Below are 14,515 nucleotides of genomic sequence, written 5' to 3'. Positions count from 1 at the left end.
TTCTGATTAATGAGGGTTGATAGGAATTCTATTGTTTTAGTACTTTGTCATATTAGTAAAGAGAAGATATAAGTTAAAGCAATTTGTTCACTGCAAATTTAGGATGGGTTTCCTATAGTATTTTTTTTACTTTTCTATACTATTTTGTTTTTCCAATTACATGTAAAGATAGTTTTCAACATTCATTTTTATAAAATTTTGAATTCCAGAATTTATAGTCATTTCGAGCAGATTATAATATTAAAAAAAATACTAACTCATCAAGTGAAATCAATGAAAACAGAATCATGGTCTAATATATATATATGGCAGACTGCTTCAGAAATATAGATTGCTTAAGAACACATTGCTTGAGAACAAAATAGATGTAATTATTGGACTGATTAAGTGGTTTTTATAATAGGACATTATGTATGGACTACCAAGGGTTTCATAAAAAGAAGTCTGTAGTATAACAAAGAGGTCTCAGTTTTTAAAAAGATAGTAGACATTTTTAAGCACCTCTGTGCTGAACACTGTACTAAATGTTGAGAATACAAAAAAAAAAGAGGTAAAAGATAGTCCCTGCTTTCAAAGAGCTTACAATCCAGTGGAGGAGACAACAAACCAAAAAAATAGGATATTTAGGAAATAAGAAGGAAAGCACTGGAAGTAAGAGAGATTTAGAGTAAGCAAGAGAAGAGAGAAATAGAAACATTTCCTATTAAAAATAGGATTTCATTTGGAACTTAAAGAAACCAGGTGATAGAGATGAAGGGGAGCTTGTTCCTGGAATGGAGGTCACTAGAGAAAATATCCAGTTTAAAAGATGTTCTTGTTCATAGAACAGTCAAGAGACCGGTATCACTGGATCCAAGAGGACATATTGGGGAATAAGGTGTAAGAAGATGGGGAAAAATAGGAGGAAGTTTGGTTATGAGGGACTCTGAATTGTGAGCAGAGCATTTTGAATTTTGTTCATTGTGGGGTTGGGGAATCAGTGGAGTTTATTGAGTAGAGGGGTAATATGGTCAAGCCTGTACTTTGGTGGCTGAGTGGAGGATTGATTGGAGTGGAGAGATTTGAGGCAGGTAGACAGATGTACTAACAGGATGGCAGCAGTGAGCTAATAAGCATCTGCACAAGATGGGGGGACAGTGTGGGAGATGAGAGGAGACATCCGTGACTGGCCTGTGGTCTGGAATGACCTAGCTTATTTGAAAGGAATAGCGTAGATAGGAGGGAGTTGGAGATATCATTAGTGAAGTATTTGAGGAAATCCAGGAGAGCATTTTGATTAAGGGAAAGGAGCAATATTGGCAATGGATGGAATATGCCAGACTTGGACAGAAAGAGAAAAAAGATAAATTTAGCAAACAGTGAAAAGGTTAGTACGATTTAATTGTGATAGGGACTTGGATTATCCAGATGTCTTTTACAGGTTTGTTGTTCTGCCAAAAGCTGGACAAGTTAATAGTATTGTCTTGAGTTGCCTTATTGATGACTGGAGAGCACCTATCTGCCATCAGTGAGTTCATGTTATTAAGACCAAATGAACTATTTTCCATTACTGAAAAGTACTGGCACATATAAGTGAGCTTGTTGTTTTGTAAACTTTATTAAACAATGCATTTATTTTAGTATATTTTATTTTACTTTTACTTCCATTTATCTGAGCACCCCTACTATCACAACATAATAAAGCAAAGGAGAAAGTTTTGTCTTTGAAAAACACATTTTCTCAGCAAAATCATCTGCCCACCTAACAAACACTATAGATAATTTGCTTTGGATTTATACAAAGAATAGTTGTTAAATAGATGGAAATTTTGTTAATGTCTTATACCTTTTAGCAGACCGCAAGGGATCACAGTAGTTAAAGAGCACCAGCCCTGGAATTAGGAAGACTCATCTTCCTGAGTTCAGATCTAGCTTTGGAAACTTACTGGCTGGGGGACTGTTATAAATTCTGACCTCTATGGAGGGTGCAGTTTGTGAAGAAGGAGGGAAGTAGTTGAAACTTTCAGTCCACTCCTGCAGAAGCGGGTGGAAATTCCATGAGTTCACAGGCTGATAAAGGGTTGACACAAGCCTTTGTTCTCTGAGCTCAGTCCAGAGCTGTGATTGGGGGCCCAGCCCTTCGAGTCATAGGCTCCCTCATCCTGCTCTTACCTGTTGCTCCCTGGGCAGACATCCCATATTCAATCATCAACAGTGGTTAATGCCGCTATTAGGATGGATCAGATAATTTGCAGTGAGCTTGTAAGAAAAGTGCAGTGAAGAAAAGCCACCTCCTCCCATTGACCCTGACTGGTTTATGCTGGGGGCTAGCCTAGCCCGCTTTATCTGCACTTTGCAGTTAGGCTGGTTCCTCCTTCTGAAAGCTGATTGGCCAGTATGGAAACCTCACTTTGAGTATTTCTCACAATAACTGGGCAAGTCACTTTACTCTTTTACCTCAATTTCCTCATCTGTAAAATGAGCTGGAGAAGGAGGTAGCAGAGCACTCCAGTATTTGTCAAGAAAACCATAAATGGGGTCAAGAAGAACTGGATGCAACTGAAACATGACTTCACAGCAAAAACGATTAAGGAGAACTTATTTCATAGGTAAAAGCCTTGATCAGATATCAGGAAACAATTTTTACAAGGTTGCTGAATGTGCTCTTTAGAGGGAACTAGTTTTTTCTCTTGTTTGTCTGCTCTTTGGTTGCCATGTCCTCTAGAGAGAGAGAGGTCAGTCAGAGGACAAACCAGCTGACTATTTTTAAATGCCTCACTGGCTTACTGGCTTAGACTTTTTTTTTTTTTTACATTTTTAAATATAATAAAATTTGAGCTGTAGACAAAAAAAGCAGGAATGTAGTGCAGATCCCCACTCTAGAGAATTGAGCCTTTGTTGGGGGTGGGGAGAGATCAGTTCTTGTTTTTAAAGTACTCTTCACTTTGACTTTGGGTACACCTCTGAATTTTTTCCATTTTTATTTGATTTTTATGTATTTTTCTTAAAACTTGTAGAAGAGGGTTCCAGGACAAGTATGGCAAGGTTTGTTCTATAGAACAGGCCAGATCTCAGAGCAAAAGGGAGCAGTTTCAAAAAGGCATTTTAGTAGGCCCTAAGGAAAAACTTAGAAAACTATAGAGAAGCAGAATAGTGTGGCAGAGTGCCCCCAATCCTTGAAAAGAGGTGAGACCCTCAAGTGGAAGGACTGCCTTTTTAGACAAAGAAGAGTAACATTTTTGTTACACAAAGTAGACTCTGGGTAGAATACATTTTTCTTCTTTCTGTCCAGGATGCTCTTATTTTCCTGTGGCTACAGGAGTCTGGTTGTTCCACTGCAGGTAATCTTCCTTTGATATCCTCATGTCCTCATCCTACCTAAGGACAAGAGCAGAATTGAGTTTAAACATTTTTTGGTTTAAGTAGGAGAAATGCAAGCTTTAGATAGAATACCAGCCATAAAGTATAAACTTACTATGTGGGACCAATGGCTCATGGAGTTTTCTTTATTTCTGGGTAAGCCATGATGTTCCCTTGTTCAAACAACCAACCAGTAATTTTAGATGTGGCAGGAACACTAGAATATTCCCTTGAATACCTTTACCCTCTTTTGAGCTTTATTGCTTCCTATCTAGCTTTGAAAAATCACAGAGAAGACCCTCTTCCTACCCCTTACCCCTCCCAGTTATGTGGAAACAAGCCTGAATGTGGAGACAGAGGACTTGGGTTGAATCTGAGTTCTGCTGCTTTCTAGTTCGAAACCTTGGGATTATCCTTTCCCTTTTCTGAGCCTCAGTTCATCCAGAAAATGAGGAGACTGATCTGCTTGTTCTATTAAAATCCCTTCTGCCTCTAACTCTAGTGGTCACATAACCCTCTAAATTTCTTAGCCAGTTTCCACCTTTTTAGTGTTTCTTGCTTTCAGAAGAAGAAAGTGAAAACGGGAGAAATGAGAAGCCACTTAAACAACTACCAAAAAAGGTCAAATTATTATGTTGGCACTACATGATCCTTTTCTTTTCTCCCTTGAACTCCTGGGTCTCCTTTTCTCAAGGAGAATACGGACTTCCTAGTTTGAGAGGTATCCTTGGACACTTAGGTCTCTGTGAATGCCAAGATTCTTCTATTTCTGTTAAACATCAGTAAGATTTTTCTCTTGCTGATATTTTCCCTTGGTAATCAAGCTACTACTACTACTGCCACCAAAGTTAAGAGGGTTTTTTTTTGTACTTTATCTTTTACCTAAAACCTTATTCATACTAGAGTTAAGCTAACCAATCTAAATTAGAAACTTCAACTTGGTCTCTTAAATCCTGTGTGCTTATACTATATTACCTTGATTGTTGGAGTGGATTGTCCCCAAACTGTAGAATTAAAATACTGGACTTAATCTTACTTTAAAGTTAATTATTACTATAATCTATTTGGTCATTTGTGGATTCTGCATGTTTATGTTTTCTTTACTTGTTTACTTGTTTATTTGCCCACATAATACTTGAACAGTTTTTACACATATTTAGGAATATATTTGAGTAAATGGAATATAATTTCTCATAGTGTTAAAGTACTAACTGAAAATGAGTTGCTGTAAATATGTTTCTAACAACAATGTAAAAAGGAGAGAAAAATTCATAGTTTAGAAGGCCAGTTGGGGAAGTTAAGAACTTTAAATCTTTTCTAGAGTTGGACCTTCACTGACTCACTGAGTTGACTCCTTTATTTTGTTAGTTTATAGTTTTACTAAACCATGGCAAACATTAAGAATATATGTATTCAGTTATTTTAACCTGTCTTGGCTGTAATCTTAATGATGGTGTTTGTCATCCTGCCTATCAACAGGCCAGAAATGCTTGAAAATTTGTCCTAGGTGAAGGGGATCTTTCCCACAAAACAGAGAACAACTTATGTGAAATTAAGGTATTGTTGAAGTGTAAAGTATTAAGTGAGATTGAATTTGTTGAAAGATTGTTATAATTAAAACCATATATAAAAATGTATTGGAACTCTTATCAAAACAATTAATAATAAAAAAATTTTTTTAGTATTTTTCCCCAGTTACATGCAAAAACAATTTTTAACATTTGTTTTTAAAACTTTTGAGTTCTAGATTCTTTCCTTTCCTCCCTTCCCCTTTTCATTAAGAATTCAAGCAATTCCATATAGGTTATACAAATGTAGTCATACAAAACATTTCCATGTCATGTTGGGAAAGAAAAAAGACCAAAAAAAGCCCACCCTCAAGAAAAAGGTTTTTAAGTATTTTTTGGTCTGTATTCAGATACCATAAGTTATTTCTCTAGGTATAGATAATGCTTTCATCATAAGTCCTTCAGAGTTGTCTTGGGTCATCTTTTTTTCCTCCTTCCTTTTTTTTTGTTTTTTTTTCTGGTTATATGTGTATATTAACTTTTTAAATACACATTTCTTTATGAATCATGTTGGATGATATTGTATTGCTGAGAATAGTTAAAATATTGCTCTCATTTTGTATATAGTACATTTCACTTTGTATCAGCTCATGAAAGTCTTTCCATATTTTTCTGAGGGCACCCTGTTCCCATATATAGCACAGTATTTCATAATTACATGACACAATTTTTTCAGCATTTCTCCAATTTATGGATATTCCCTCAATTTCCAATTCTTTGGCCCTAGAAAAGAGTCGCCATAAATATCTTCTGTACATATAGATCCTTTTCCTTTTTTTAAATCTCTTTTGAGATACAGACCTGGCTAGGTCAAAATAACTCTTTGGCCATATTTCCAAATTTTTCTACAAAATGGTTGAATCACTAAACAATTCCACCAGTAATGCATTAATGTCTCAATTTTTCCACATCCCCTCCAACATTTGTCATTTTCCTTTTTAGTCCTGTTAGCCAATCTAATAGTAGGTATTTGGTAGGACATTTGCATTTCTCCAATCAGTAATGAGTTAGAGCATTTTTAAATCTGGCTATAGATTACTTCATCTGAAAACTATTTTTATCTTTTTTTTTCATTTATCAATTAGAAAATATCTCTTATAAATTTGACTGAGTTCTCTATATGAAATTTCTCAAAAGAAATGAGGCCTTCATCAAAGAAATTCGCTCCAATTTTTTTTCACAATTATACTTGATAGCTCAAATACCTAATCATTAAAGGCATATATATTGCTGAAATCATTGACATGTTATATTTAATTCAAGATGGAAAGGGTAAAAACCTATTGAATAAGTACATTTTTAGTCATTGAAGAAAACACACCAAAAAATGCAAAAGGGAACAAATTAGGTTGCTATTTTGACTGCCCAAAAGTCAGAAATCAAAACTTTTTTAAAAAGTTAATACAATGTTGAGTCAGGGGGAAACCCCAAGGGATAGAAATCTGGGTAGTGAATAATCAATGTAATTATTGATTAGGCTGGCCAACAATCAATAAATCTATGGCCATGGATTTCTTTTAGTAAACAACAACTAACCCATGGAGAACCTCAAAACCTTAAATGTTTTTTGGGGTTTTTTTGATTGTTGTTTTTTCTTTTATTTTTGTTTTTGTTTTTTTGAAGAGGAATGCCATTGACACAGCCCTGATTGGTGAACACGTAATGAGTAGAAATCTTCAGCTCTTTTGTTGAGAACAAGGCATGATCGTAAGATTTAGCAATTTCAGCAATAGGGGGAGAAGGGGTCCTGTTTCCATCCAGACCACTCTTAATTGTTTTTCTTTTCTTGAGCTGGCTTATCCTAAACTGTAATGGAGGAGCAAAAAGACAAGGACCTTCCCTCTTGCCCCAGTAAGAATTTATCCAAATTGAATTCTATTTATACTTCAAACAGAAGTTAAGTCTCCTAGTTAGGTGGTAGGGTCCTGCCAAGATTGAAGAGCACCTTGAGGACCAGGGCAATCTCATTAGTCAGGCATGTCCTTCCAAAACTGACTTGTACAAGGACTGGCCTTAAAGGAAGAAATAAAGGAGAAAAGTCTGGATCCCAAGTTAATAATTGTTACTAATATAATGGCAAAATAATCTAAATAGTAAAATCTATAATACATACTTGGTATATTATAGATTTTGTATATAATCTTAGATATTTATACAAACATTTCAGATAATGACTTAAATATTTTAAGTTTCTCAATACTTTGGGGAGTTATGAATGACTTTAAGGAATAGGAAAGATTTAACTATGTTGAAAATTTTGTCACTTTGTTTTCCTTCTCTCCATCTTGAATTTCTCTTATTCTTCATTCCGTTTTAAGCTAGGCTCATAAGACTAGATCTGAAACAAAATGCTCAGTTCTGTGTGCCACATTTTAGGAGAAATATTTATGGCTGAAAAATGTTCAGAAGAGGATGAGTAGTATGGCCTTAGTAAAGACATACTCTGTGGCTCAGAAACCTATCTACGATTTTTGTCTGCATTGATGAAATTTCCACACCCAAAAATTTTCCATGTTCTTGAAATTAGAGATCTCTACTATATATGTATGTATAATGAGAAAGGCATACTATAAGGATGCTAAAAATACAAAGATTAAAATGCATTCTCTATCCTTGAGTTTAAATATACAATATTAATGAATTCCTGTTGAAGTCTAATAGTCAATTTAAGAATAATGAACGAAGCATTTGCTTAATGTTACTATTAACTGCTAATTCCTACAACTATTTCAAAATGGAAAAATTCATACTTTAACTTTTTGATTTAATCTTTTTCTCCAGTTACATATAAAACAAATTTTATTTTACATTTTTATTTTTGCAAAATATTATGCATATATAATACGCAAAATATTTCCATAAAAATCATGTTGCAAAAGAAACCCTAATGAAAATAAAAAAACCCTCAAGATAAAGTTTAAAAAAAGAGAAAGAGAAAATGCTTGAATGTATATTCAGACACAATCAGTTCCTTCTCAAGGTATGGATAGAATTTTTCATAAGTCCTTCAGAGTAGTCATAGATCATTGTACTGCTGAAAATAGCAAAGTCATTTGTAACTGGTCATCCCAAAACATTGTTATTACTTCATTTACAGAACATTTCACTTTGCTTAAGTTCATTTTTCTTTGAGAGCATCCTGCTCATCATTTTCCATAGAATAATGATACTCTTATCACAAAGACATACCTTTAGTGTCTTTAGTGAGTTATTTCCCAATTGATGGGCTTCCCCCTAAATTTCCCATTTTTTTGCCCTGAGAAGAGAGTTGCTATGAATATTTTTGGTACATATAAGTCATTTTTCTTTTTCTTTTTGAATCGTTTTTAGTGTTTTTAAGTCAATGGATACGTATGAATTTATAGATTAATTGGGACGTGATTATGTCTGAGTTCCCTCTATGTTTGAGAAATGAGGCCTTATCAGAGAAACTTGCTTTGGCAGTCTTTTTACAATTACTATTACTAACTGTATTTCCCCCCATTTATTTTTCCTCTCCTTTCACCCTGTCACTCCTCAAAAGGATTTTGCTACTAAGCACTCCCTTCCCCAATTTGCCCTTTCTTTTATCATCTTCCCCCCTTCCTATATCCCATTCCCCTTCTATTTTCCTGCAGGGTAAGATAGATTGCTATATCCATATTGAGTATGTATGTCATTTGCCATTTGAATCTGATGAATTCCTCCTCTTCTCTCCCTTTTGCCTGCCATTGTAAAAGTTTTTTCTTGCTTTGTTTTTTAAAGGCAGATAATTTGCACTATTCCACTTCTCCCTTTCTCCCAGAATATTCCTCTCACATTTTAATTTCATCATAATTGTTTTATTTTAAATTTTATTGCTATCTTTTATTTTTACATTACTTTTATTTCCAAATTTGCACCTCCCAAAACCTTACTCAGCAGCAGCAAAAGTGTCATCCTTTATAATAAAAGATACCAAAGAAAGAGAAGGGGAAAAAATCAATTCAGAAAGACAAACCAACAAATCAGTTAAATCCACTTCTGCAGTTTCCTGCCATATCAGAGAAAGGAGAGAAATGCATTTTCTCATTTCTAATTTTGGATTAAGCTTAGTCATTATTATGCAGTGTTTTAATTTTAGGGTTTTGTTGTGGTTGTTTTTATTTCTTTTTACATTGTTTTAGCTATTGTATAACATTGTTTTATCCTGTTTTCTGAATTCTTCACATTGTTTCTTAAGCTCATTAACATTCTATCATTTATTTACCATGGTTTATTTAGACATTTCTCAAATAATGAGCATCTACTTTGTTTTTAGTGCTGAAAATTTTCAAATTTTATGAGAAAGTTATTTATTTCTCCAAAATTTTTACATTTCTTGTTTCATAAGGCAGAGTAATATTTTATTGCATTTAAATGCCACTTTTATTTAGCCTTTCCCATTAATAACCACCTATTTTATTTCTCTTTCTTCAGAATTAATTCTTTTTAATAAAGAGTTACAAAGAACATGCCAAGCTAATTTGGTATATTTCAGTTTACTCATTCTATTTCATCAGATAGCAGAAATCTTGAGTAAAGTACATAAAATTATTGAATTGCATATGAAAGTGTAACATCTTTAGATGTTAGAACATCTTAGTTTGTGATTAGAAGCTTTCAGAGCTTTTATTCAGAGGAAAATCAACAATTAAAAAATATCCTTATTGCAGAATTGAATAAACATTTTTGACAAAATAACCGCTTAGGATCATCATGTCACAAAAAAAGAATATATGAGCTCTCAAAGCATATTTCATTAGGCACTAATTTGTATGTTTATCTTGGAGTCAGAGAATCTGAAAAGCTTCATAAATATCCAATTATGCCATTATATCAACCTTCATATCAATTTTCTTTTAAGTAATCCAGCTCTAAAATTGGTGAACTAATGAAGTTTACCAGCAACTTCCATAAATTGTAAGCTGAACTTTTTTGGTTGATTTCTCAGTTGTCGGCAAATATCATGGTGAAGTTATCAATAATGAGATTGTCCCTGAAAAAGAAATAGCAACAGTTAGGAAGTTCAAAAACTGATCTGCAAGATTGAGGAGACCATTCAGAACATCGAGATAACATGTTCCCATCTATATGGGAAGATTCAACCAATTGTAATGCTTAGCATGTTGATACTCTGTGTAGAGATGCAGATTTGATAACATTGCTCTGAAAGTATATGCCAGTAATAGGACAGAAAAGGAAAATGATAGATATTGGAAAGGATATGTGAAAATTGGAATACTTATGCATTGTGGTGGAGTTGTGAACTGATCTAACCATTCTGAAGAACAATTTGGAACTATGCCTGGAGGACTATAAAATTATTGCATACCTTTTGATACAGCGATACACCACTGAGTCTGAATCCCAAAGAGATCATAAAACATGGAAAAGGACCCACATATAAAAAAAATGTTTATAGCGGTTCATTTTGGGTGGTAAAGAATTAGAAATTGAGGGGAAGCCCATCAATCAGGGAATGGCTAAACAAGCTTGGTATAGGAATGCAATGGAATACTATTGTGCTCTAAGAAATGATGAGCAGGTAGATTTCAGAAAAACCTGGAAAAAATTAGATAAGGTGATGCTGAGTAAAATGAGCAGAACTAGAACATCATACACAGTAACAGCATTGTACAATGAACACCTTTGATAGACTTAGCTCTTTTCAGTAATTTAGTCATCCAAAACAATTCTGAAAGACTCATGATGGAAAATGTTAACTACATCCAGAGAAAGAATCCTGGAGTCTGAATGCAGATTAACACATAATATTTTCATAATATCTTTATTTTTTGTTTGTTTCTCATGGTTTTTCCCTTTTGTTATGATAATTCTTTCACAACATGACTAATGTGGAAATATTTTTAATATTGCTGTACATGTATTACCTATATTCAATTGCTTGCCATCTTGGGGAGTGGGGGGAGAAATGGGCGGGAAATTAATTTGGAACTCAAAATTTTCCAAAAATGAATGTTGAAAATTACCTTTACATGTAATTGGAAAAAATTAAATACTGTCAAATGGGGAAAAAAAGAAAGTACATGACAGTATTCAAAATCAAAGCTATGAATTCATTTTATTTGTTTGAATAATAGCTTTTTATTTTCAAAATATATGCTAAGATACTTTTCAACATTCACTTTTGCAAAACTTTGTGTTCCAAATTTTTCTCTCTCCCTTGTCCCTATGCCTACCTTAGGCAGCAAATAACCCAATATATGTTAAACATGTACAGTTTTATACATATTTCCACATTTATAGAAATGATAAAGAAAAATCAGATCAAAAAGAGAAAAAAAGCAAGCAAAAAAACAAAAGAGGTGAAAATACTATGTTGCAATCCACATTCAATCCCCACAGTCTTCTCTCTGGGTTCTCTGCATCACAAGTCTATTGGAACTGTCTGGAATCACCTCAATTGATGAAAAGAGCCAAGTCCTTCACAGTTGATCATCCCATTATCATCATTTTGCTGTGTAGAGTGTTATACAGGTTCCATTCACTTCATTTAGCATCAGTTCATGTATGTCTCTCCAGACTTCTCTGAAATCATCCTGCTGATCAAATTTTTTATAGAACAATAATATTCCATAACATTCATATGCAATAATTTATTCTGCCATTCTCTAACTGATGAGCATTTTCTCAGTTAACAGTTCTTTGCCACTACAAAAAGGGCTGCCACAAACATTTTTGTATATGTGGGTCTCTTTCCATTTATGATCTCTTTGTGATACAGGCCCAGTAGAGAGACTGCTGGATCAAAGGATATGCACAGTTTGATAGCGTTTTAGGCTAGTTTATAGAGTCATTTTAAAAACTATTAAAAAAAATTTGACATTACTTTCTAAATTAAGTTTAGGCCTGAATTATGAAATGTTTTGAGAAATGCTGTGTCAACAAAATTGGTATCAAAATGTACAGCACTAATTATATAACCTTGTAACTTCTAGTAAAATATGAAAAATTAGATGCTTTACCAAAAGAAAGTAAAAATGCTGAAAAGTATTTGGTTATAGAATAAACAAAAATGAAAAACTGGTACTTAAGAGTTCATACACAGAGAAGTTGAGCATATGTTACCTATTTGAAATCAATTTTAATCAGGATATCCATAGATTGGACTTGTTAACTTCACCACAAGCATTAGCTATAATTTTATGATAAATATACCACATGAAATAGGGAAATGCAAGATTTATCATTTGTTAATGAAAAATTGACATAATTTGGGATTAACCAGCTTAAATCCAAAAATAACAATTTCAGATAATTTAGTATGATTCTCTTCATTTCTTATTCTCAATAATTATGATAAACTAGGTTTTAGATAATAAAAAACTGGCTGAAGAATAGTTGGTAAACCTTCTATACTTGTTCATTCGTGAGTTACATCTATATTTACATATTCAGTGGAACATTAATTTCTTGATGACAGGGATCTTATTCAAAAGAAATGGGATAGGAAAAATGGGCCAGGGAAGGTAGGTAATATATATTAGGAAGGTATATTCATGTAGTGAAATAGGACATCATGCTGGAAAAACCACATTTGAAGAAAAACCACACTTTCTCATCAGAATATGCTACAAATATATTTGGGCAGAAACAAGAAATAGATCATAAGCCTGGCAGAGTGGCAAGGTAGAGGAGTAATAGGAATCTTCTATATTTTACACCTATATTGGTATTCTTCCTCTCTCCCTAAGTAAAATGACTAGCTTTTTTTTTTTACCTGCCTTAATGATAATTTCATTCTCCACAAAGTGGAGAAACTTATTAACAAGGGGAAATGATATTTTGGATCTGATTCTCGGGGAGGAACAAATTGCTTGTGTATAAATGTTAGGAATTTTGAAGAAGGTGCTCACCCCCTCCTAGAATTTGATAGAAGAATAATGGGACATGAACCAAGATTTTGAGATATCAGATTTCAAACAGTCCAGAGGAAGGACTAGAGTATGATCTCATAGGATAATATAGATTTCAAAGATCAAATTCTGAAGAGACAAAGGGAAATATTTGGATGTCTGAAGAGACGGCTGTAGATACACAGGAACTCACAAGCCAACTTAATTTTTTAAAAAACACACAAGGGTAAGTAACAGAAGTTGAAGTATAGCACAGTACTGTAAGAAGATCTGTGAGTCTGTGAGAGTGCTAAAGCTCAGAATGATCTGAGGCTAATGAAGAAAAGTTAAGAAAAAGGTCTTGGGGTGGGATTGACTATTGGGAAAAATAAAAATTAAAGAACAGGACTGCTGCTTGGGGTGGATGGGACATAGTAACTTTTAAGAGAAAAGGCAGAGTTGCTCAGTTATTATTTTGCTTCTTTCTTCTCTGCCAAGGACAATGACCTTTGGATGGGAAAGGACAGAACAAAAATGGCTAATAGAGAATTGATACCCAAGATAAGTAAGGAAATTATAAAACAGCGCCTAGCTGCCCTTGATGAATTCAAGACACCTGGCCGAAATAAACTACATCCTCAGGTACTGAAAGGCAGATGAAATAACTGAACCACTGATATTTGTTAGATCATAGAAAATGGAAAAGTAATTACAGGGCTAAAAAAGGGCAAAATGATGTTTTGATTTTCTATGAAGGGCATGGAATTAATAGGCCAGTGAACTTGACTTCCTTCCCAACAAAGTTCTAAAAGCACTTGTTCAAAAAATAGCATATATCCAGGAAAGGAAGCAGTGATCACTAAGAGCCATCAGCGTGGTTTTATCAAGAATAAGTCATGCCATACTACCATTATTTTCTTTGCTGAAAAACTGATAGATGAGGGAAATGCTGTAGCTAGTATACCTAAGTTTTTAGTAAAGTGTTTCATATATTATTTCATATTTCTACTGTGAAAAATGGTGAGATGGAGGTTGGAAAAAAATGGAAGTTAGATGGTTTTAGAATTGGTTAATTGGACTACAAAAAGTAATCATTAACAGTGCCTTACTTACTTGGAAGGTAATATCCAATGGAATGGTCTTCTGCTATTTAACATTTTTTTCAGCTTCTTGGATAAAGGTATCTGTGGCATGCTTAACAAATTTGTAGATTGAAACCATGAGAGCTGAGAACACAGCTAACAGTGGTTGACAACATCAAGATCCCAAAAGATCTTAACAGCGTACAGCATTGAGCTTAATAAGAAGGCTTTTATTTAATAGGATTAAATGTAAAGTGTTTAGGTTCAGAAAATCAGTTTTTAAAAAAGGGGGAGCATGGTTGGATAGTTTGTTTAAACCAGTTCAGGTTGAAAGCTCAGGATGAGTATAATAGAAGCTAAATAAAACAAATGCTATCCTGGACTGCATCGAGAAGGCAGAGCTTTTTAGAATAAGCAGGGGATAGTCCTTTTGTATCTCCCCTTGTCAAACCATATCTCAAGGTTTGTGTTCATTTCCTGATGCCAGATTTTAGGAACAATATTGATCAGCTGTTGAACATCAAGAGAAGGGCATTCAAGATGATGAAGAGCCTTGAGTTCATGCCATAGGAAGATGCCATATGTGTGACCTTATTGTGAAATGAGAAGGTTGGGCTAGATGGCTTCTTTGGTTCTGTCCAGTTCTAAATCTGTGATCCTCTATTGACCT

The 14,515-nt window shown here is 34.0% G+C and overlaps 1 protein-coding gene across 1 annotated transcript in view; it reads left to right on the top strand.

The window, feature by feature from the left end:
• The window catches only part of TDRD5 (tudor domain containing 5), a 59,232-nt gene that overhangs the window by 33,623 nt on the left and 11,094 nt on the right, over positions 1–14,515 (top strand). Inside the window, exon 16 of the mRNA XM_051998854.1 lies at positions 13,262–13,405. Within this exon, the coding sequence (XP_051854814.1) occupies positions 13,262–13,405 (144 nt within the window). The remainder of the gene's footprint in view (positions 1–13,261; positions 13,406–14,515) is intronic.

Source organism: Antechinus flavipes, chromosome 4 (assembly GCF_016432865.1).
Source record: "Antechinus flavipes isolate AdamAnt ecotype Samford, QLD, Australia chromosome 4, AdamAnt_v2, whole genome shotgun sequence".
NCBI classification, from domain to species: Eukaryota; Metazoa; Chordata; class Mammalia; order Dasyuromorphia; family Dasyuridae; genus Antechinus; species Antechinus flavipes.
This window is presented reverse-complemented; position numbering and strand designations above follow the sequence as displayed.